The sequence below is a fragment of the Tachysurus vachellii genome, chromosome 8, assembly GCF_030014155.1.
Source record: "Tachysurus vachellii isolate PV-2020 chromosome 8, HZAU_Pvac_v1, whole genome shotgun sequence".
Classification (NCBI taxonomy): Eukaryota; Metazoa; Chordata; class Actinopteri; order Siluriformes; family Bagridae; genus Tachysurus; species Tachysurus vachellii.
The window spans coordinates 11,502,749-11,525,212 of record NC_083467.1 but is presented as its reverse complement, the minus strand read 5'-3'; the positions used below and the strand labels follow the sequence as shown (position 1 = coordinate 11,525,212).

General features: G+C 37.6%; 2 protein-coding genes across 2 annotated transcripts in view; one reads left to right on the top strand and one right to left on the bottom strand.

Moving 5' to 3' along the window:
• The first annotated feature begins 109 nt into the window (after nucleotides 1-109).
• Nucleotides 110-3,633, top strand: LOC132850099 (ras-related protein Rab-20-like). The gene is made up of 2 exons (XM_060876255.1): nucleotides 110-543; nucleotides 2,718-3,633. Exons 1-2 carry the CDS (start codon nucleotides 351-353, stop codon nucleotides 3,251-3,253), a joined length of 729 nt encoding a protein of 242 aa, XP_060732238.1. The 5' UTR covers nucleotides 110-350; the 3' UTR covers nucleotides 3,254-3,633.
• A 1,354-nt stretch (nucleotides 3,634-4,987) lies between these two features.
• The window catches only part of col4a2 (collagen, type IV, alpha 2), a 60,570-nt gene continuing 43,093 nt past the window's right edge, over nucleotides 4,988-22,464 (bottom strand). The window contains exons 7-48 of the mRNA XM_060876253.1: nucleotides 21,959-22,075; nucleotides 21,749-21,817; nucleotides 21,525-21,560; nucleotides 21,370-21,423; nucleotides 20,533-20,568; nucleotides 20,384-20,425; nucleotides 20,216-20,272; nucleotides 20,080-20,124; nucleotides 18,546-18,596; nucleotides 18,400-18,435; nucleotides 18,275-18,319; nucleotides 17,779-17,830; nucleotides 17,483-17,593; nucleotides 17,250-17,393; nucleotides 16,958-17,029; nucleotides 16,673-16,824; nucleotides 16,495-16,567; nucleotides 16,289-16,395; nucleotides 15,837-16,020; nucleotides 15,414-15,458; nucleotides 14,678-14,752; nucleotides 14,462-14,560; nucleotides 14,115-14,336; nucleotides 13,820-13,981; nucleotides 13,527-13,697; nucleotides 12,123-12,266; nucleotides 11,888-12,016; nucleotides 11,077-11,258; nucleotides 10,894-10,957; nucleotides 10,655-10,729; nucleotides 10,438-10,545; nucleotides 10,155-10,262; nucleotides 9,521-9,592; nucleotides 8,991-9,116; nucleotides 8,780-8,896; nucleotides 8,454-8,615; nucleotides 8,156-8,254; nucleotides 7,879-8,025; nucleotides 7,674-7,790; nucleotides 7,195-7,386; nucleotides 6,770-7,056; nucleotides 4,988-6,512 (exon numbers count right to left, since the gene is read on the bottom strand). Of these exons, the coding sequence (XP_060732236.1) occupies nucleotides 6,258-6,512; nucleotides 6,770-7,056; nucleotides 7,195-7,386; nucleotides 7,674-7,790; nucleotides 7,879-8,025; nucleotides 8,156-8,254; nucleotides 8,454-8,615; nucleotides 8,780-8,896; nucleotides 8,991-9,116; nucleotides 9,521-9,592; nucleotides 10,155-10,262; nucleotides 10,438-10,545; nucleotides 10,655-10,729; nucleotides 10,894-10,957; nucleotides 11,077-11,258; nucleotides 11,888-12,016; nucleotides 12,123-12,266; nucleotides 13,527-13,697; nucleotides 13,820-13,981; nucleotides 14,115-14,336; nucleotides 14,462-14,560; nucleotides 14,678-14,752; nucleotides 15,414-15,458; nucleotides 15,837-16,020; nucleotides 16,289-16,395; nucleotides 16,495-16,567; nucleotides 16,673-16,824; nucleotides 16,958-17,029; nucleotides 17,250-17,393; nucleotides 17,483-17,593; nucleotides 17,779-17,830; nucleotides 18,275-18,319; nucleotides 18,400-18,435; nucleotides 18,546-18,596; nucleotides 20,080-20,124; nucleotides 20,216-20,272; nucleotides 20,384-20,425; nucleotides 20,533-20,568; nucleotides 21,370-21,423; nucleotides 21,525-21,560; nucleotides 21,749-21,817; nucleotides 21,959-22,075 (4,641 nt within the window). The 3' untranslated portion in view covers nucleotides 4,988-6,257. The remainder of the gene's footprint in view (nucleotides 6,513-6,769; nucleotides 7,057-7,194; nucleotides 7,387-7,673; nucleotides 7,791-7,878; nucleotides 8,026-8,155; nucleotides 8,255-8,453; nucleotides 8,616-8,779; nucleotides 8,897-8,990; nucleotides 9,117-9,520; nucleotides 9,593-10,154; nucleotides 10,263-10,437; nucleotides 10,546-10,654; nucleotides 10,730-10,893; nucleotides 10,958-11,076; nucleotides 11,259-11,887; nucleotides 12,017-12,122; nucleotides 12,267-13,526; nucleotides 13,698-13,819; nucleotides 13,982-14,114; nucleotides 14,337-14,461; nucleotides 14,561-14,677; nucleotides 14,753-15,413; nucleotides 15,459-15,836; nucleotides 16,021-16,288; nucleotides 16,396-16,494; nucleotides 16,568-16,672; nucleotides 16,825-16,957; nucleotides 17,030-17,249; nucleotides 17,394-17,482; nucleotides 17,594-17,778; nucleotides 17,831-18,274; nucleotides 18,320-18,399; nucleotides 18,436-18,545; nucleotides 18,597-20,079; nucleotides 20,125-20,215; nucleotides 20,273-20,383; nucleotides 20,426-20,532; nucleotides 20,569-21,369; nucleotides 21,424-21,524; nucleotides 21,561-21,748; nucleotides 21,818-21,958; nucleotides 22,076-22,464) is intronic.

Below are 22,464 nucleotides of genomic sequence, written 5' to 3'. Positions count from 1 at the left end.
ATGTGAAGCCCCGCCCCATTTGTGAATCCCTGTTCCATATGTGTAGCCCCGCCCAATATGTGAAGCCCCGCCCCATCGGAGGTATTTCCTGCGTTGTGAGCATTAAACACTTGAACATCAACTTCCTAAACATGATCGTTAGAAGTTTTCACTATTCTTGTGTCCGCCTTGTGTCTTGTGTTCAGCTTTATGACCGTTAACTTACGCACGTATTCATGTATTAGGGAGTAAAATCTGAACCATGTCACATGAGAAAAAAACTTCAGTCAGTTTGAGCTTTTTGTTTGTTTTGTGCTGTCATTAGTGTTTAAACACTTAAACATGACGTGGTGTTAGAAGAGTTTCTGAACATGGCCGAACCCACGAAGAAGCTGAAAAAACCTGACGTGAAAATCGTGTTGCTGGGTGACATGAATGTGGGGAAAACGTCTTTACTCCATAGATACACCGAGAGGAGGTTTAAGGACACAGTGAGCACAGTCGGAGGGGCTTTCTTTCTCAAGCAGTGGGGACCCTATAATATCTCCATATGGGACACAGCAGGTAGGAGATCAGGCTTCATTCACTCATATCTACAAACGTCTAGTTTATTTATCTCCTTTCCCCACTTAAAAGTGTGGCTGATATTGTGCTAAACGAATAAACATCAATTCAAACAATTAACACAGCTAATATTCAGCTGTGTACTGAATATATGTTCAGTGCATGTTGTCCCTGTGTCTTAGTGGGGTTCCTCAAAAACATGCCAGTGAGTGACTCAGAACTGTGTGTGTATAGGTGTGTGTTTGTTTTTGTATATATATGTGTGTGTGTGTGTGTGTGTGTGTGTGTGTGTGTGTGTGTGTGTGTGTGTGTGAACAGGTATCCCTCCCAGCGTCACTATCTTGTTCCTTCAGTGATCAGTGAAGTTGATTCAGTGATCAGTTCATAAGCAAATTTAAAACAGTGTCAAGCAAATCCTGTGCACCAAGTATTTATTTGACTACTAATAAAGGTTTTAATGGTGTTCTTTTATAGCCTTTTTACGGCACTTGTGAGCCATTTTATCTATTGTTTTCCATTGATCTCTGATAACCTACATAAGTATATTTATATTTTATAAAATCAGGGTAGCTTAAATAAAATAGGCCATCCGAAGCTTAAGCTATTCTTATAACTGTTCCTCAAATTTGAGTCTGGCTAATATAATAATAATAATAATAATAATAATAATAATAATAATAATAATAATAATAACAATAATAATGATAATAATAATGTTGAAAAAAACAGCAACCATAATAGTTTTATTCAAATAACATACGTGCATAAACTAATCCCAAATCATAAATAGTACGTAAGGATAAAAGTAATGCTTTCAGTTTTTTCCACAGTAATTTAGTGTGCCAGGTTACTGATGTCTTTTGCACCATACAACCTGTTTGTGCCCTGAGGGGATTCAAGACTGTAACCTACAGAATAACATTAGAAGAAAAAAAATAAACATTTGTGTCTCTTAACCCTTGTGAATTAGTAAGTAAAAGTGTTTGTGTCTCAGCCACAGGTTCAAGCATGCGTTCTTTCATCAGAAATGAGTGCATACTGTGTTCTGTATTTTGGCGATTATTGAACACCTCTTGTTTTTCTGCCATACTGTACCAGCGAAAGATAAGTCATACGATCCAAGTTATAAAGTCTCATCACTTAAACAGTCTATACAGTGTAGAAACCGCACACAGCTAAACCAAAGCGTTTGAGTCAGCATGGGCTTCGCATGAGACATCATGAGGTCTCTTAGTTTCCTATTATAGAGCAGGCATAGCAGACTGTTCCAGTAAGAAGGTGAACAATTTGTCACAGGATCTTATTGTAATTACTCCTTTTTCCCCACACATTTTTAGGCTTTATAGATTTATTTGTTGTTTTCAGGGTTATAATTTAAATTCTGATTTCAGCTCATTTATATCTTTACTCATTAATGACCATATGCCCGCAAACTTAGATCACTTCCTCTAGATTAAGTTTCCTTGCTGTTGACAGCTGACCCAAAGTTCCACAAATTAGGTTCATCAAGCCAAATCATGTGCTGCGTGTGATAAGCTATACACACTGAGGGCTTGTTATCTTACAGTAAACAGTAGTGACTCTTCACTTTACTTTTTTATATTCCAAGAATAGTGCCACTTTCACTGCTACTAATGATTAAACATATTCACAGACTTAAAATATGTTGCATTATTTCTTAATTTTTTAGTACTATATAAAATATTTTGCATATATGTTTTATTTAAAATATAGCAATGCTTTTTTTTGACACAAAGTGTAATTAGACAAAGACAAAAAAGCAGAAATTTGGAATCACCAGCTAGAACAGTAGTTATTAATAGCAGATTTCACTGCAGTTACATTTCTTAATTTCTGGCATATGCCTTTCTTTTCATATTTGTATTCTCTCATGATTGAGAATGCTTTCATGTTCAGTATGCTTACAGTAATCTGTACATCACATATTTGCAAAATCTGATCGAGAATGAAGAACAAAACCCAGTATCACATCCTCAGGCAAGCACAGCTGCATGCTGTTGTTGTGACTTGAGGGGCTGAAGACCACAGCACATTTCCGTAACCAGCAGTCTCCGCCACTGTTTTAAACATTATATCATATTTATTAATTCATCATGTAATTAATCTATCTGTACTGTGTGCTGACACTATACCCTGATTTAATTGCGTTCTAGGTCGGGAACAGTTCCACGGTCTGGGTTCTATGTACTGTCGTGGTGCAGCTGCAGTCATCCTCACCTATGACATGACCAGCTGGCAAAGTTACGAAGAGCTGGAGGACCGATTCCTATCCTTAACTGATACTGCCAACACTGACTGCATCTTTGCCATAGTAGGCAACAAAGCTGACCTGACTGACTCTCATGCCCAGGATTTAAATTCAGACGGAGAGGAGGAGAACAAGCCTATACGCATTTCTCTTTCTTCCTCCTCTCTGCAGCGCAAACAGGTGAACAGAGAAGATGCCATGGCTCTGTATGCACGTGTGCTACGTTACAAAGGGCTGGACGAGAAGGCCTGTCTGCCTGCAGAAAGCATGTGCTTTGAGACCAGTGCTAAAACTGGCTACAATGTGGATATGCTGTTTGAAAATATGTTTGACTTGGTGGTGCCCTCGATCCTGAAGAAGCGGAATGAGGGCGAGAGCTCCACTGTTGACCTGGAAGCACCCAGCACAGGCAAGAGGAATAAATCTGGCTGCTGTACCTAAGAAGAGCGTCAAGATCGGGAATGCGGATTTACTCCCTAATACAATGAAGGCACAGAAACTTGTTTAAACTCTGGTAACCTTTTCTGTTAGAAAGGAAGTCCACATTTCAAGAAATCAAGTCATTTGTAAATGATCAATGTTGAGAATTGTTATTTAACAAAAACAACTACTACTCAAGCTCAAATCGATATGAAGACAACAACTCTTAAACAGTATTTTAAATTTGTGCTGCTGTGGTGACTTTTAATTTTTTTATGTTGCGCTGTGATTCTTGTGCTTCCGTTTATCACTATTTTTTCAATGAAGCCATCTCATGACAAATGTGGAAAAAATATCAAGTATGAATTGTATTCAATTGAAAAATAAACTATACAAATGATATGTTAGCATGATAATCTTCATTTTACCATCTTTAGTGTTCTTTCCTTTAGTGATACATTTGTGATTAAGACCAAAGATTGGACACTAAACTATTACAATCATATGTGCTTGTTGACCATCTGTTCCAGAGTTTGTCATCCACCTTTGGTGATACACTAGCCAACACTCTTGTGGGAAGGCTTTTTGCTATATTTTGCAATGTGGTTTTGGGGATTTGTTCATTCTGTTGCAAGAGCATTAATGAGATCAGGCACTGAGATCTAGGAGGCCTACATTGCAGTCTCTGTTTTAAGTGTTCAGAGGGGCTGAGTTCAGGGCTCTGTACAGGATGCTTAATTTTTTTCTAAATCCTTATGAACCTCACTTTGTGCATGGGGCATTATCAACAGGTTTAAGGGTCCCTTTGTTTATCCATACAGTAGTGTGCATCCAACTTTGTGGCACCAGATTAGAAAAGGGCCACATATGGATGGGAATTTCAGTTGTCCACATATAGTACTTTTGCGTTCCAAATAGTGTCTTTCACCTATAGTAATAATACTACTGAGAGGATTTGGAATATATCCAAGGAAAACTGGATAAGGCAGACTTACACACTTATCAGGATGCCAGTGCGTCTCGGGACACATTCATTTACATTTATGCCATTTGGCAAATGCCTTTATCCAGAGAAGTTTATCTTTATCTCATTTATACAGCTGAGCAATTGGGGGTTAATGGCCTTTCTTAGGAACCCAGGAGTAGGAGCTTGGTGGCCCTGAGATTCAAACTCACCATTTTCAGAATAGTAAGCCAACATCTTAACCACTGAGATTCAGCACCTATTGCCAGTAGGTGTGTATGAACATTCACATACTCATTCAGACCTATTGGCAATACCAGCAGAGCTAATAAGAGCTATTTGACCTACTGAAAGCCTATTTCACTTAACCTTCAAAAACATAAACAGACATGAAAAGGATATGAGAAGAACATGAGAATCTCTATACAGATAGTAACCTGAGTTTGGGATTGGACCATGGAACTGTAACAGTGCTAACTGCTGCACCACTCTGCCTCTTAAAGATACTCTTAATAATATTCATTATGTTTTTCTTTTTACATTTTGTTATGGGTAATAGGTTTGCAATAAAAGAAAAAAAATGTTCCCAGTTGATGTCACTGTCAGGCAACTTTGGTGTTGAATATTTGCTTTTTCTTATCTTTAACAAATTCTTTACACAAATAGCAGTAGCTATGATTAGAACCCAAAATGCAACAAAACATTCTTAGTCATCTGTAATAGACAATAATCATAAACAATCATGTCCTGGATATGTTTGGATGTGCAAACAAATCACCAAACACTTCAAACATGTAACAGAAGAATTTAATTTGCTCTTGTTCAGTAATGCTAACAGTCACAATCAATCAGAGCATGGTCCAGAAACATATTCCACACAACACTGTTAACTTGTAAATGTTCAATTCAACAACCTAATGTTTAATCTCCTTAAACTGTCAGGTAAGGCTATAATCTAGACATATAAATCTGAGAAGGCACATAGTAGGCATGGCTGAGCAAAGTACAAATGTGGTCATTCACCTGATGAATCCAGCCTATTAATCATTAAATGTCAGATTTTAAGAAGGAATTATTAGGGTAAACATACTGTTTATTTATGTCTTTGTTGTGCAAGAAAGAGAATTAAATATTTGGACAATTATCCTTATGTAAATCAGTGCAGTCTACGTAACAGAATAGAAAACAAATGAATTATAATCCTCATTCAGCAAGACATGATGATCTGAACTCCACTATGCAAAACTGTAGCTTGTGGTCAGCAAAGACAGCTCTCTGTGCTTGTACTAATGTAAAAAGCGACATGCTTCTACTCAGCTGTACAAGCTTAGTATAATGAAAATGACAACATACTGTATTTTAAGTGCAAATATTTCCACACAAAACAAAAAAGAAAAGATGCAGAACAGTGTTAGTAAAACAGAGTTCATTACCTGATGGAAAAAATCATGATTAAAAAAAACATACGTCAAGCAACACTTTATTTGAGGTGTTACTCAGACCGTTCCAACACAAGACATATAGTTTATAGTGTAATGCATTTTGCTGTTGTGTAAGTCACACTGAGACATTCTAATAGCTACAGGAAGTGTCATACATAAAGGAATACAAGGGAAGCAGTGCATTAATATGGGTGTCTTTGGTTCTGCTGTATGATGTTCTTGGTAATATCAGTTATACAAATCATGCTGATGAGTGAGGTAATAAGTTAGGAAAAGCACCATTTCAAATGTAACATGAGTAAAGATAAAAAATCTGATGCTTGTTTGACCTCTCTCCTCAACACATTTACATGTACATCTCTTCAGTCATTAGGCACACAAGGAGGGGTACATAGTAATAAAATCTGAGCGTCATCCACGATGTTGTAAAAGTATGCAGTATATAATTTATGTGATTAGGAGCTGTTAAAAAGCTTTATTTCAGCAATCCTGTTTGGTTTATGGACTTAAAGGTTACTATGATCTCTAGGTGACCTTTACAGGTTACCTTGGCATTCTGTAATGGACTGCACACAAAAATGTCAAAATGGCCAAACCCCCAAGTTAAAGTTTATACAAGTCACAGGTTCTTCATGCAGACTTGGCATCGACTGATACGGGAGAGTAGCTGTCCAGCCTTCAGAGTCTCTGACTCAGGGGAATTGTGAAAGCTCTGGTCAATGGACGTCAGCCAGAAACTATACTTGTTAGCGAAGTAGTGACATGTACCCTTAGCTCCATTACACTCAATGAAAGGAGTGGTGCGGAAATCCTCAAGACACGAGCCTGGAGACACCAGAGATTGACCACCTCCTTCATCTCCAGCTGCCGTATGCTGTGTAGAATAGACAAAGTTTAAGCTCTTTTTTTCCCAAGCCAGCACTCCCGAGCTTATGCTCCCTCGTTATGCATTTCTGCATTTACATTAAACTTCTAAAATTATTGGACCTGGTGCACATGATGATACAGGCCATTACAAATTATTAATAATATGAATGTCAAATTGTTATTTTATTTTACATGTATTTATATTGTGTACAACCAATTTGTTTGGAATTACAGTATAACATGTAACAATAAGAATAAACTCACCATGAGGAAAGAATAGCCAATCCATAAACTTCTCCAGCCTGCAGGGCATTGTGGGATAGTTATATCCTGACTGTGCACAGCTATAGCCACAGATGGAGCCTCACATACTGAACATCGGCTGATATAAGGCTTTATATCTGACTCTTCCACAGGCATCATGGGAATGGGAGCAGTTGTAGAAAGCCAATAGGACTTGTCATTACGACTAGCGTAGTAGCATATGTCACCAGGGTTGCAATACAGGAATGGCATGGTGTTGAAACGAGGGAGACAAGAGCCTGCCAGACCTGGATAAGACAGTAGAAATTGTTCTTAAAGAACCCGAATGTGGTTGGAAGTATATACCAAAAATGGATCCAAGACTGTTCGCAAACAGAGATTTAGTCTTAATCTTCTGGTATATCGATTAAGTCTTATTTACGTACCAAGGTCCTGATTATGAGCTTTCTCCTGCCCTTCAAAGTAAAGCAAGCTGAAGCCATCCCACAGCTTGGACATTCCCACAGGGCACATTGGAGTATGATCAGACTGACTATGCTTTACTAGCAGGTAGCCAACACTGACACTGCGTCCAGGCATACCGGCGGGACCAGAAGTACCGGGACGGCCTCGGTTTCCTGAAATGTGAAAATTTTTTTCATTTACATAGAGAAACTTATATTGACCACATTTAGTCATTTAGAATTTTTTCCATTTGTTCATTACAGCTTTTTTTGCCATGTTCAAACATTGTGCTAAAATCACTGTTCTACAGCAACAGCATTGTGCATTGTACTTATTATAATCTTGCTTTTCAAGAAGTAAGATATTACTTAATTATACTAAAATCATCCAGGACATATTGCTGACGTGCCACTTTCACCTGTTGACTCATCAACTTAACTCAGAATTCTGTGAGCTTTACCTTCTAGGCCCAGGAGGCCCTGGTGTCCCATTGGCCCGACATCCCCACGGACACCTGGATTTCCTGATATTCCAGGCAGCCCTGGCATTCCCTTTTGCCCCTGTGGTCCCACAGGACCTTGGACAAGAATGATATTATAGTAAATGCTTATTCCTTAATGTAATAAATTGTCAAATATATTGATTTGTTATTTAATTTCATTTACCTGGATCCCCAGGGGGTCCTTGAGTACCAACATTTCCTCTCGGTCCCTGTGGTCCATGTGGACCAAGAGGACCAGGGGGTCCTCTCTCCCCTTGTATCTTCACAGAAACTGGAGGGAGTCCTCTGGCACCAGGGGTGCCAGGTGGGCCTGAAGGAGGTGATACATAGTGTCTGAGTTATTTTTTTTATATACAAACAAACATTTGATAATTACAGGGAATTTGGCTAATATACATTTTCTAATTTAAAATTAAGAAATAAGGATAATATTTACATACCTGGTGGCCCGGTATCCCCTTTAGATCCAGTAAGTCCTCTATCACCTTGTACACCACGTGATCCTGGGACACCCATCATTCCCATGGCTCCCTTATTTCCTGAAACCCATTTTTTTAAGATCAGGCACAGATAAAACCTAGTTCTAATCTAGTTCTCGAATGTCTTCAGGAGCAAACAATGGATTTCATACAATACTAATAACATAATACTATTTAAAGCACAATCTTAAGAAAAAAATCTTAAATTATGAGCAAAGGGTAACAAGGCACATTGAATTTCTAGTATTTGGGGCCATACCTTTTTCTCCTGACACACCAAGCTGTCCAGGAAATCCTTTGTCTCCTATGTCCCCTTGTGGACCTCTTGGTCCTGAGGTTCCGACCTCCCCTTCAGTACCGCGAACTCCTTTAACTCCAGATGGAGATGGAAAACCTGGAAAACCTGTGGCTCCGGGAAAGCCTAAACAAACAAACAAAGAGGTTTAGAAAGGCTGATCGCACCACAACAGACTATGCACCATCATAATGCTGATAATGTTACGAGCCTTAAAATATGTAAAATATGTGCTAATACTGTAGGTCACTTGGTCCTATTATTGTGAACCAATATATTAAGCACTTTACCTGGAAAGCCTTTCTGACCAGGAAGCCCTTTGTCCCCTGATCCACCTTTTCTGCCAGGAATTCCTGGTGCTCCTGGTGGTCCTTGATATCCTGGAGGGCCTGGTTCACCATGATCCCCTATGAAAAGGCATCATTTTAAGCGTTGACATTTTAGCTTTCAAATTATTGAAGAAAATCAGAGATTGTATATATGTGCTATATGATGACCCACCTGGATCTCCTGTTGAACCTTTAAGTCCGTAAGCTCCAGGGACCCCAGTCTCTGTGTTAGGAATACCTGGATCTCCTATTTCACCTTTTTCTCCATCCTCACCTGGTATCCCCCAATTGTCAAGACCTAAGAAGCATATACATTATGGTCATAAAATAAACTGGCTAACAAATTCTTATGATTAAGGCTAGAATACATTATATGATAGACAGTACTTTTTTTTTTAATTTCCTTTTTTACTGAATTTAGTAAGTGTGTGCTCGTCAATAACATGATTGTCACCAGTCTAGTTTGGTAAAGTGTTACTCATACAATAACAACTTTTATATGGGGGTGCTATGTCCCCAGGTCTGTAAATATAAACTCCTATTTGCACTTGGTTAGTTTGCCTTTCTGTTTAACACAGAATGGGGGAAGACCAAGAGAGTAGGCCTCAGTCTTCAGCATTTCCTGACATTTGGCTGTGTTCACTGACAAAAAAAATAATTTTTGATGCATCAGTAATTATAAGATTACTTTTAGGTAACTACCTGCAACACCTGGAAGGCCTTTTTGACCTTTAAGGCCATGCAACCCTGGAATCCCAACAAAGCCAGGAAAACCTGAAAAGAAAAAAAAACTTTATCGTCACATTTCACCCCATAGTTAGTGCCCTCACTGTGGGTCAAAGTGATTTTTTTTTTTCAAATATTAAAAATTAGAAGCAGTGTAATTCTTGTTCTCATCGGTGGGTGAACATTTTTCAATGTAGATGCTGATACTTAATACTTCTAAAAGCCTTACTATATGATTTAAAAGAGAAATGTTTCCTTTTTATCATATCAGATATCTCTCATCTACTGTATCTCCTTTCCTGTAGAACATGCAACATTATGCCCACTACTATATAGCACATGATGACCAGTTGATAACATTATCTATACACTTTTTTCACTTTTTATACTGCAATGCAGTTTTATTTTCTATAACAGCACAGCTCTAATAATTTAAAATAGTGAATTTAAATGAGGTTTAAATGAATATGCGTGTTCTAATACATTAGAATTTTATAAAAAATAAAGTGATAACCTGAAATAACTTGTCTCACAATAATGCATTTTTAAAGTAATGATAAAATGATTGATTCCACATTTAGGTAACATCCCACTATTAGATTAAACATACCTATTTGTCCTGGATGTCCTAGTTTACCAGAGGTCCCTGCCTCTCCTGGTGCTCCTGGCCAGCCCTTAGAGCCCTGGATTCCTGGAAAGCCTTTTAGGCCATCAGCACCTGATAACAGAAAATAAGAGATCCACTTGTGCATAATTTCTTTGTGTGTCAAGTCAAGTCAAGTCAAGTCAAGAAGCTTTAATTGTCATTTCAACCATATGTGCGCGAACACTGAAGAAAACAAAAAACAATAACTTTTTAGGCACAGTTACTCATTATAAATGAGTTCTCTTACCTGGTGGCCCTTCTCCTCCAGGTTCACCTTGAGTCCCTTTGGTTCCATTAATACCATCAAAACCAGGACTTCCTCTTACTCCAGTCTGACCTAGGAAACCCTTGTGACCTGCAAAGGTACAATGCATGTGAATAAAACATCCCCAGTATCATCCCACACCTGTTATTGATTAGAAACCATTTTTTCTAGGAAATAACTAGATATTTTATTGCATCACCTAATGGTCCAGGCAGTCCAGTTTCCCCTCTGGGGCCTGGAGGTCCTGGGAGATCGATAACGTCACCCTGGTTACCTGAAGCAGAACATTCTCACTTAGCAATAATCTGTAGATGTGAGGTGCTGGTCAGAGATTTCAATAAACGTTTTGGTTACATGAGCTTTTGTTATTGTACCATACATCAGTCTTTGATTTAAGATTATAAAAGTACAAAAGAATATTTAACATTACAATATTACCTTTTACGCCCTTGATTCCAAGCTCTCCTTTTGCTCCATAAGCACCAGGTGTTCCTTTCTCTCCCTAGGATATTGAAGTTAGTATTGACTACAAACAATCTCAATACCACAAACAACCTATAGAAAAAAACAAATCTAAACATGTACATATTTAAATCAGTAAATGATGAAGTAAAGAATTACCCTATTGCCACTGGGTCCAAAAAAACCTGGAATTCCTGGGGATCCTCTAAGGCCTGGCATTCCTTTCTGCCCAGGAAGTCCCTGAGCTCCAGGCAGTCCTTGCTGACCTTTTATATTGCTGGGATCCCCAGGTAATCCATGATGCCCCTCTTCTCCTGGAATCCCTGGCAGTCCTTTGTTGCCTAGAGGGTAGAAGAGTGAATGTGGATAATGATCAAATACATTTTAACATGAATTTGAGTTATGATTCATTCGAAACATCAAATTTTGTACAGTTATTTTATTTTAGTTTTATTAATTTTGTGAAAGAAATATGTAGCCCACAAATGTCTACCAACAGACAAAAGTGACAATACTCCACAGTGTACAGAGACACTGTTAACAGATGAGCTTTGTGAACCCACTATAACAACAGCTTCAAACTGATTAAACAATTTTATATTACACACATTTAAGGATTTATTTATTCAATGACAAAAACTTTCCCAGAGACTTTGGCTAAAGAAATTCTACAACAGTTTCAATTTCATATACTATAACAATTTCTGTCGATATAGTAACATTTAGATACTATAGATAATATAGATCTTTAACTTTTATTACCTTTTTATTTCCTTTAAATTTTTTTTTAAATATACGCTTTAATATGTACGCTTGAACTTGAATACGTTATATATTTCAGTATCATGAATGCAATGCTCTTTCAATTTCAAAATTAGACATTTATTGTCTTTTAAAATGATTTTTTAATTAAAAATGTAATATCACTTTTTACTTCCATACACAGAACAAATAAGATAAGAGTACTTACCTCGGGGCCCAGTGAAACCTGGATTTCCTGCATGTCCATCGTCTCCTTTTTCACCTTTCATAACCTCTTTCATATGTGTCATTTCTATGACAGACATTTTACCTGCAGGGCCCATAACTCCTCTTTCACCTAATAGAAAGAGATTATACACAGGAAAAAAAATTCACCTCCAAGACAGAATCAAAGAAAACAATCTGAAGTGCGTGTCTTCATTATTATAAGAGAAAATAAGAACCTTTTTGCCCATATTGGCCCATGCCTCCTTTATCTCCTTGTAGGCCTGGCATTCCTTCTGGCCCTTTCAGTCCTTGAAGGCCCTTTGGACCAGGACTTCCTAAACTACCTGGGAAACCTGCCATGCCCTGAGGGCCTTTTACACCTGGAATGCACAAGAGAAATTCTGATAAATATCTAAACAACAAACTTTGTTAAGGGTCATGTGAGCTGGAGTTGGTGCAGATGTGACATTTTTAATGATCACAGCTACTGTACATGGAAAGGAATATACTGGATGCTGTTCATTCATCTAGCACAGTTGTGTAGTGTGTAGAAATGTGTATGTGTGGAATGTATATTTAAGCTGTTATGGTAGTTTGTGGTGACCTTAAACCTTATTAAAATATTTTATTTTTGATTGTCCTTTACATGTCACTCATCTGTAGAGCGTTTAACTAGCCATAAGGTGAATTCTGATCTTTAAATGAAACACAATAATGTCCTTCTTGTCCATAAACACATGCTGTAAAATTGGTAGTGAAAGATAAAGTTAGTTTAAGGGTTGATTAATATGATGTGTGTAAGCATGTTTGTGAGTCTGTGTCATGATGCAGAGACTGGTTTATATAATGTTTGAAGCCACACTGAAACTCATGGGCTTTCCCTTGAGAAGCTATCTTGTCTTGCTCGTCTATTAGCCGGGCTTCAGGAAAAAGCTGACTGATTAGCTGGGAGGTGTGTCTGGGTTTGTAATATTCTCCCAAATAAATGTCAAGAGTAAACAATATAAATGTAATATTAAAGTGATTGTTGTGTTTGATCTGCTTAATATAGATGCATGAAAACATTTCAGAAATGCTTTCACTTAAATTTTACATGGATTATAATTAACAATGTAAGGAATCTTTTTTTTTTCATTAAAACAAAGTTATTATTATATTGCCTTCTGTTTTTAGCTTAGAGATGGCTTTTTTGCTTTCCCTTTTCTGTACATCTTAGTTTAGTTTATGTGACACTGTCCTCTAGTGGACAAACAAAAAAGAGCAAAATGGACACTTGTGTTTGTCCATGCATAAAACCCGGACATGCTCATAAGTACTATGTTGCAGAAACTTAAATCAGACCTTAGTTGTGTCCAATAATTTCATTTAGAGGAACGACTCAGCTATGGGAGAAACAATTTAAAACAATACATGCCAACATCCTTTTACATCAACTGAGGCTTAATATAAAGACCTGGATGGTAAATTTATATTTGTGCTTTTTTGTGACAATGTTTAAATACCAAAAGAGGAACTGTCATGTTTTATCATGTGAAATTTTGCATCATGGACAAATAACATTTGCCATTTGCACCTTATTCTGCACATACGATTTGCCATATGTTTGACTTTTGATATTTGTAATGTGAACATGTTCTGACCTTTAAGTCCAGGAACACCAACCCGCCCAACATGTCCGGGGTCTCCTGTATCCCCCCGTGAGCCGTAATCTCCTTGCCCAGAATCACTTCCTGGTTCACCTTTAACACCCTTCACTCCAATGGTCCCTGGGGGACCACCATCTCCTCGATTGCCTGTTCCTCCCCTAGGCCCTTTGATGAACAGTGAAAAGATTATATCACTGTCATGAACAGACTGTTCTGTTCTCCAATGGTATTGACAGGTCAGGTAGCTCTCTAAGGAGGTAGAGATTCAGATTATATTGCTAATTTACCTGGTAGCCCAGTTTGGCCTGCAGGTCCAGGGGGTCCTGAGTAACCAGCCTTCCCAGGGAAACCATATAGTCCTGCTGGTCCAGGCCTTCCTGTTTCTCCTTCTAATCCTGGGGGACCTGATTCACCTTTGAATCCAATCATCCCAGGCATTCCCTCCATGCCTATAATGTACCACAGTTAAAATTTACAGTTTTATATACAGTATATGTTCACAAAACCCAAGCTAGAAAGTAGAAGGCCAGAGAAAACACTAACATCAAAAAGATAAGCTCATTCTTACAGAGTATTTCTCACCTGGGTATCCACTTGTGCCAGGATTTCCAAGAGAACCTTTTATCCCCTGATGTCCTGGTGGCCCTGGTTCACCTGGGGGTCCAGGAGATGCTCCTAGAGCTTCACCATTAGGACCCTTTTCTCCAAAATCACCATCAAGTCCTGGCATCCCCGGAATACCAGAAAAACCTTTGAGACCTTTTGGTCCAGGAGTGCCTAGGTCTCCACGAGGTCCAGTAAAGCCTGTAAAGAAACTATTAGATCAACAAAGGAAGGCAGAAAAAAGTTGTATACATAGTAATTTTTTTTAAAAGCAACCTGAATGGCTGAGTGTATGTAAGGTCAAAACCCTTGTATATTCAGCTCACCTATTTTACCAGGTGGGCCTCCAGTGCCCTGGTCTCCTTGGACTCCTTTAGTTCCTATAATGCCTTTATCTCCTGGAAATCCTTTTAGACCAGGAGGTCCTAGAAAAAAAAAGACATTCATCTGACCAAGTCTTTATAAAGGGTAACAATGTGATTATTAATATTGTAACACACCTAACAGTAAATGATATTTATTATAGTATTGTAAAATATTACCTGGTATTCCTTCCAATCCAGGTTGTCCTTTGGGTCCCATCTCCCCTTGGGGTCCAGCTATAGCTGTGCAATCTCCTGTGGGATACATCAGGACCATAAAATATGTCACGACAAAGAAATAAATTCAAAGCCTTAACATAAACTCCAAAGTAGAGTTTCTGATTTCCTGATTTGCCATCAATAAAAACAATTGACATGTTATAGCAGGGGTTCCCAAACTAGGGTTACAGGGTTTCATATTCAAACAAGCTACAATATTATTTAAATTAAAATATTATTGTTTTTTTTCTATCATGACATGCTGCACTAGCATAGGAACCCAGCAATAAAAATGAACAAATTTCTTTGTCCACTCTACCTCTGCTCCTTCCTTGATGATATTGATGAAATAGACAAGAAGAAATCGAACACGCAATTCCTAAATTATAAAATTGTCGGTGGGGTTTCATAAAACTCATTTTGAAGAAATTTTGAGATATTTTCCTCAAAATATTTGGGAACCCCTGTGTACGGCCATGCCCAAATAACATGTGACTCATTGCCAAGTGTGAAACAAAGCACATAACAATATAGTGTGTACAACAATATTTGTGGGTCAATAAAATCTAATAAGGGAAAGGTTAATAATGCCCAAAGCATTAACAGTGACTGTGAGTAAATAAGTGACTGTGATGCAGTAAAGCACTAAGACAGAAAAGAATTACGAAGGAATTGGACTTGTCACCGATCTAGCTACCTGCTGTAATCCACTCGCCTCCTTCTCCTTGTAGACTACAGTCTCCTTCAAATGGCAAGCAAGAGATGATGACCGACAGAAACAGATAACACCACAGTAGATACAGAGAGACAGGAGCTGATTGCAATTGAATCAGCAGCAGAGATTATATAATTAAATGACCATTCTTTGAATTTTCAGGGAAAATTCCTCATGGAATCCTTTTTAATGAAAACCTTCACACGTTAAATGCAAAAGTAAGGTTAAATGCGTAATATCATCACCATGTTTCCATGAAGTATGGATTCCATGACTTTAAGCATAATGACCCCAAAGTAAACAGATAATGCAAAGAATGCAGATCAAATTAGAGAATAAGAAATTGTAATTAAAGAATGAGAATGATGGAAGAATGAGATGAAGCAGAAAAGGCAGAGTGCATACCTGAAGTACCACGTATGCCTGGGGGTCCAGCATAACCATCTATTCCTGCATCACCAGTGATGCCCTTAGCACCCTTAGGTGCTCCGTTTACTTGACCAGGTTCACCTGCTGGGCCTGGGAACCCCGGTGGACCAGGCCTTCCCGGGTAGCCTTTCTCTCCATGCTCACCAACTGGCCCTTCTCCCTGCAAACAGCACAACACAGACTGTAGCGAATCTACAGTGGCAGGCTTAATCTACTCACCATCAGGAGAGAGCACTGATTATCATAAAAAGATGAAACAATCAGCTTACAGAGCAAATCAAGTCCTTTTTTGTTGACATAACATCACATCACTGTTTTTCTTTCACACCAATCACAATTCCACACTTAACTATTAGTACTTTTACTGAAGACATAAAATTAAATCAATGCATTAGACCAGGGCTCATAATTGCTAATGAGAAACTCACAGGAAGACCATGAAGTCCAGGAGGACCATCTATTCCTCTAGTTCCAGGTCTGCCCTGAAGACCTCGTTCACCTGATCTGCCTGGGTCTCCTGGTTCTCCAGGTGATCCTGTTAAATAAACAAGTAGAAACACACAAATACATTCATTATACATTAGTTTTTCTCTATAAAATAAACTAAAATCATTAAGTATTATAATAAATATACCTTTCTCTGTAACCTCTACTCTGTCTCCCTTCAAGCCTTTAGGTCCAGGCAGTCCCTTTATCCCAGGAAAGCCCTGATAAAAAAAAAAAAAAAGTTATGATTTCTAATGGTTCACAATATGACTAAAGGTGTTGACTGGAACATATCTTCTAGCATAACTGTAATGCTGATAACTAACATGCAAACCAATTACGCCACTGATTCCCTGGTCTCCCTGATCACCCTGCTGACCATGCTCGCCTACTACTCCACGGTCACCCTGATCACCAGCTGGGCCAGGGGGTCCAGGAAGGGATGTTCGCAAAGTGCACTCACAATGACCTTGGTCACCTAAAAAATGGTACATTTACTGTAAGTAATACAGTTTATGATGATTGTAATGTATATTCATCTTCCAGTTATACTGTTTCATGAACAGTTTAACAAAGGCTTTAAGACTAAATTCAATAGTCAATTATCTAACCTTTTTGTCCTTTCACTCCAGCATTTCCTGGACGTCCATTTAGCCCTTCAGGCCCTCTGAATAAAACACCCCCTGTGGCCAAACAGATTCATACTGACAACACAATCTTCTAGAACTGATGACAGGTTTCAGCTTTGCATTGAATATACTGTATGTGTTTAAAAATGGTTTAATATCTGAGAGTGTTTCCCTTTTAGAATAGTTAGAATTAAAGCTTATTTAAAAGCTAGCTACAATACATATTCAAACAAAATGTACAAAATGTCATATACAACGACTGTTATATATTTACATGATCCTTTTGGTCCAGGTGGTCCAGGAGGTCCTGGTAGGCCTTCAAATCCCGGCGGCCCAGGCTCTGAGGCTGGTATACCATTTTCTCCAACATCACCTTTCCTCCCCTTTTCTCCTTTTGGTCCAAAAGGGCCAAATAACACTGTAGAAATATAGAAACAATAATAGTCAACAAATAGTCACAATAAATGCTTGAATTTACATTTTTACTTTACTTAGGGGCCAAAATACCTATTAGCTGTTCCTGAGCATCTGGCCCAGGGGGACCCATTAATCCTTTATTTCCTGTGAGACCATCAGACCCTGGTGGCCCACGTTCTCCCGGGGGACCTGGTAAGCCGACTTTAGGTAAAAATGAACAAATGGAACGGCAAAAGAAAATTTGCACAGGGTTAAAATACTGTGTCAAAACCACAAGTCAGGGTATTTATTTGAATGGAACAGAAACCTTGATCTGATAAACAAACATATATTGCTGATTAATAGAATTTGATAAACATTTGGAGTAAAAAGATATACTCTGTTACCTCCAGGGTATCCACCTGTATAGATCAGGTCTCCTGCCTCTCCTGGCTCCCCCTATTGAAGAATTCACATGTAAGCAACATTCAAAATAGATATCCTGTGCAGACTTTAAGGCACTGCTGTCAGAGTAACAAAAAAGTACACGTCCCCTCAGCCCAGCAAATCACATGGCACTAATCACTCACCCCTGTTTCCTGTTTCACATTGATTTGTACCACTATTTAAATTCTGGTTTCTTTGTACCTCATTGTCATGTTGTATCTATTTGTTGTTTTACCTACCACAGACTGGACCATAGTCTGGACCATAGTCTGTATGTTTTAGCTGCTTTGAGTGTCTTTCATCACTTTAGTTTTTATAGCACCCTAAACAACAAAGTCCTTCACTACAGAAGAACTACTTTAGAACTACAGCTCATATGCAGCCAGCCATCACCAATTTTCATAAACTCATTGTTTAACAGTGAAAGGGGTCACTGTAAAAAAAGGTAATACATACCTTGCTTCCTGGCTGCCCATGACGACCTGGATCCCCAGCTTCACCCTGGGAAAAATAGAGATAGAGTATTTAGGAACATCGACAGCATTTCTCTGTAATAGATGATGTAATAATCAATAACATACCTTTCCTCCTGGCTGGCCAGCATTTCCTGGATTGCCCTATTAACAATTGAAAAATATTTCTTGTTATATAAGAAGTCAAACAGAAACCTGTTTTTGAAAATATTAGTAAAAGGACCTTATAAGACAAATAAATATCAAGTGTATACCCGGGATCCAGGAAATCCTTTAACTCCTGTCTCTCCTTTGATATGAGCCCCCTTGAAAAAGACAAATGGCAGAACGTTTACTATTCATTAAGAAATACATTTCATACATTTATATATATATATATATATATATATATATATATATATATATATATATATATATATAAATACATTTCAATATTTAATACATTTAATGCACATTATTAGGTCTTCTTTCTGCTGCTCCCTGTTTGGGATCACCACAGCATATTTACATTTACATTTACATTTACATTTACAGCATTTGGCAGATGCCCTTATCCAGAGCAGCATACAAAAGTGCTTTTAAATCTCTATCATTGAATACATTCACTCTGGTTCACTAGATTACAGACTTAAAACACCATGAGCCTAAAAAACTGTTCAAGTTTTTTTTCTTCCTTTTTTCACATGGTCCGCATATTAGATGCTGGATGCCCTTCCTGATGCAACCCTCACATTTCTGTCTGGGCTTTGGACTGGCACTGAGATTTATCTCTGCAGTGGCTGGGTTAATCGAACCTGGGCTGCAGCAATGAGAGCGCGGGATCCTGCCGCTGGTCCACCAGGGGGCTAATTTTCTTGTATGATAAGTCCTAAAACATATTCATCTGTAGCTATGTATTATATCCTTGATTCCGCTGAGGTTTGATGTCACTTATAATGTAAGTAACAGGGCTTTTTGTAATAATTAGTTATATTCTGTTAGAATGCAGGTTATAAAGAGACTCTTTTTCATTTGCCTGGTCTGCTGTAAAGTATAAATGAAAGATTTCAAAGATTTTTAAAATTATACACTCAGTGAGTGTTGGGCCATTAAATTTACAATTGATTAACTAGAATTACCATATTACTGATATTAATCAGGCACCGAATCATCAATGCTTGTAATTAATTTTGTCCTTGCTTTCAGTTACATTTTTTCTTTGATTGCAGTTTAAAAGTCTTTAAGTAGGTAACTACTTGTGATTTTATGTGTCCATCGTTGCCTGTTGTTATTTGCATTATATATATGGCTCTTTAACTTTTATTAGATTCTTTTTATCTCACATTTTTGACAAAGGGCTAACTACCTATCAGTAAGATGCAGATATTAATGTACTTTTTCTGCATAGATACCTGAATAATGCTGTCTGGGAATACGGTTAACACAACATCACACAAAAATGGTCTCACAAGCACAAATTTATACAAATCTAGACAGGTAATAAGGAACTATGTAAAATAAAATATTATTTGATGCAATTTATAGTCAGAAAATTAATATTATTTTATCAACAAAAATTATCAAAATATGTTAAGTAAATCTACATTTATTAAGACCGGAAGAAGACAGTTAGGAATTAAGACAGGGTTAGGTTCTAGCTTGAAGATCATATGATAAAGATCATGGAGATTTGGGAGTTTCAGGCATAGTTGTGGCATTTAAAACACTATGAACGTTTGTATTTTGTTTCAGAGTATTGCCTACTTGAGGAGGGAATATCTATGTGAACTCATTCATGATGTAACTTACCAAATCTCCTGGTTCACCTTTAATACCTTTCTCGCCATTGGGGCCCTGTGGACAAAATATTGATTGCTGTTAAATTATTAGACCTAATAATTGTGCTATAAAATATATAATAAACCACACCAGCCACATGACTGACCGGAAATGGACCGCTGAACTCATCAGTTCCTTGTGGCCCTGGCTCTCCAACATCCCCCTGTGGTTAAAACCAATATTGCATTTCAATTTTTAATACAATCAACTAATTCTTCATCCCAATCTAATGAACCTTACAGTGTAGTGGGCAACCTTGATATATTCATATTACCTGTTCTCCTTTTTCTCCAGGATAGACTACAGTTGCACTGCCCTGTATAAAGATGACCAAGATTCTGTATTGATACCTTTCATACTCATCAGTAGGAGATATAATATATTATGAGTCAGAATTTGTCTGACAAAATGTTTTTGGGCTACCTTTGGTCCTGGAAGTCCTCTATAACCCTTTTCACCCTATAATGGAAAGGAGTATAAAGCCATTACAAAATTTAAAGTACAATTGCCAAAAAATGCATTTTCAGTCGCAGGAAATTTTAGAAATTGCGTAAAATGAGAAGGTTAGGAAAGTTTCAAATATTACTAAGGTGGATAGCTGGAGTAATGGTAACAGCAAAAACAAACCTATGGGTCCGGGATTGAGCTTTGAGGGCTGTGGTGGGAAAAAAAACGCGTACTCTACAGAGAATAAACTAAAAATGAATAGTTCAGCTACTTTCGGGTGCAAAATCTAACTTTTCATTATAATTGAAATCTCCTCGGCCCTTGATTGTATCACAAAACCACACATCTATGTGGAGAAAAGAGTTGCTAGTAACTTATGCTTATGCATATCATCGGCTATACCTTCATACACAGATTTATTTCTGTAGCTACATTCAGGCATAACTTGATTGCATTGCTCCACAACGATATAAATGTGTGAGTCTCACACATGCTCCACGGCCTGGCATAACTCCAACAGTTCGGGAGAGAGACCTAATAATGATAGTAAATGGGTTTTTTGTGATGTCAACCTGTCAATCCAGCCAAGATGGCTGGATTGCCTTTACATTATACTAAGATCCGATTACAATGCTTCCTCGACTACCTCCAAACTTGGACACGTTATTCGAGAACATTCCGATGACAAACACGTTTACACGTTTTGTTTTCTGTGCGTATGTTGACAACATCCAGATACAGGTCACATTTTGATGCCAAATGTAAACACAGCCTAAGAGATATTAAATTAATGAATTAACATTAGATGCTCACCTGAGCACCTGGGAATCCTGGTCGTCCTTGATATCCTATATTACCTTGAGGGCCCTGAGTTAACAAAGGAAGAAAGCATAGTATTTAAAAAAAAAACAAAAAAAAAAAAACATTTAATATAAAATATAGGAATATTTAAGTGATGCTGAACTCACAGTGGGTCCTTGATATCCTGGAAGTCCTGGTTCACCCTAATTTAAAATAAAAGATGATAACTATATACTGATACGAATTTTATTATGTACAGAGGTATCTATTACTTCTCTGTGTTCCAAAACCTTAGTCAAACTTTTTAAATGAATTTAAATGTATTTAAAAAGTGATCTGTTTTAATAATCATACTACTCCTTGAAGATAATCGTCTCTGCTTCATTCTCACCCGAAATCGCTCCATGTAAACGCTGATCTCCAGGGGGTCCCCTTTTTCACCCTTTAAGCCTGGCTGACCCTGCAGAGGAAATAATAATTAAAAAATAGTGACAGAGCTAGAGAATATGATATAAGGTTGTAATGCAACATAAAATCTACGTGCATTAATGTTGATGTCTAACGTCATTCTTTCCAGCTAAAATAGATACAATCCACATACTTTTACTCCAGGAGCACCAATGATTCCTCCTCGACCAGGTATTCCAGGATCTCCCCGAGTTCCATTGCAGCCATCAGCACCAGGTTTTCCTCGAGGGCCTTGTTGGCCTGGGTGACCCTGCATAGAGGAGAGGTCAGAAAATTCAAATGTAACACACATTGGATGAAATACAACACATATTGTCTAGAATGTGACATGTTACATGAATATGTGAATTATTAAATGTAACAACATTAATGTTTTTGTGTGTGAATGTGTGTAATCATAAATATATAAGCAAGAAATATTATATAAACCCTTTGGAATTGCATACATTTATATAAATACTTTATATCTTAACGATAAAAGAATAATCTGTTTGAAACTATAACAAATTATTGTATTGTTGTTGTAGTTCCTGAAGACATCAAAATATACACACAATAGGTAGGAAAAAGTATGTGAAAAATTGCTGAAATATGTGAATGAGAAGACGGTTAGAGCTAATTTGTCCTATAAAAAGAAGC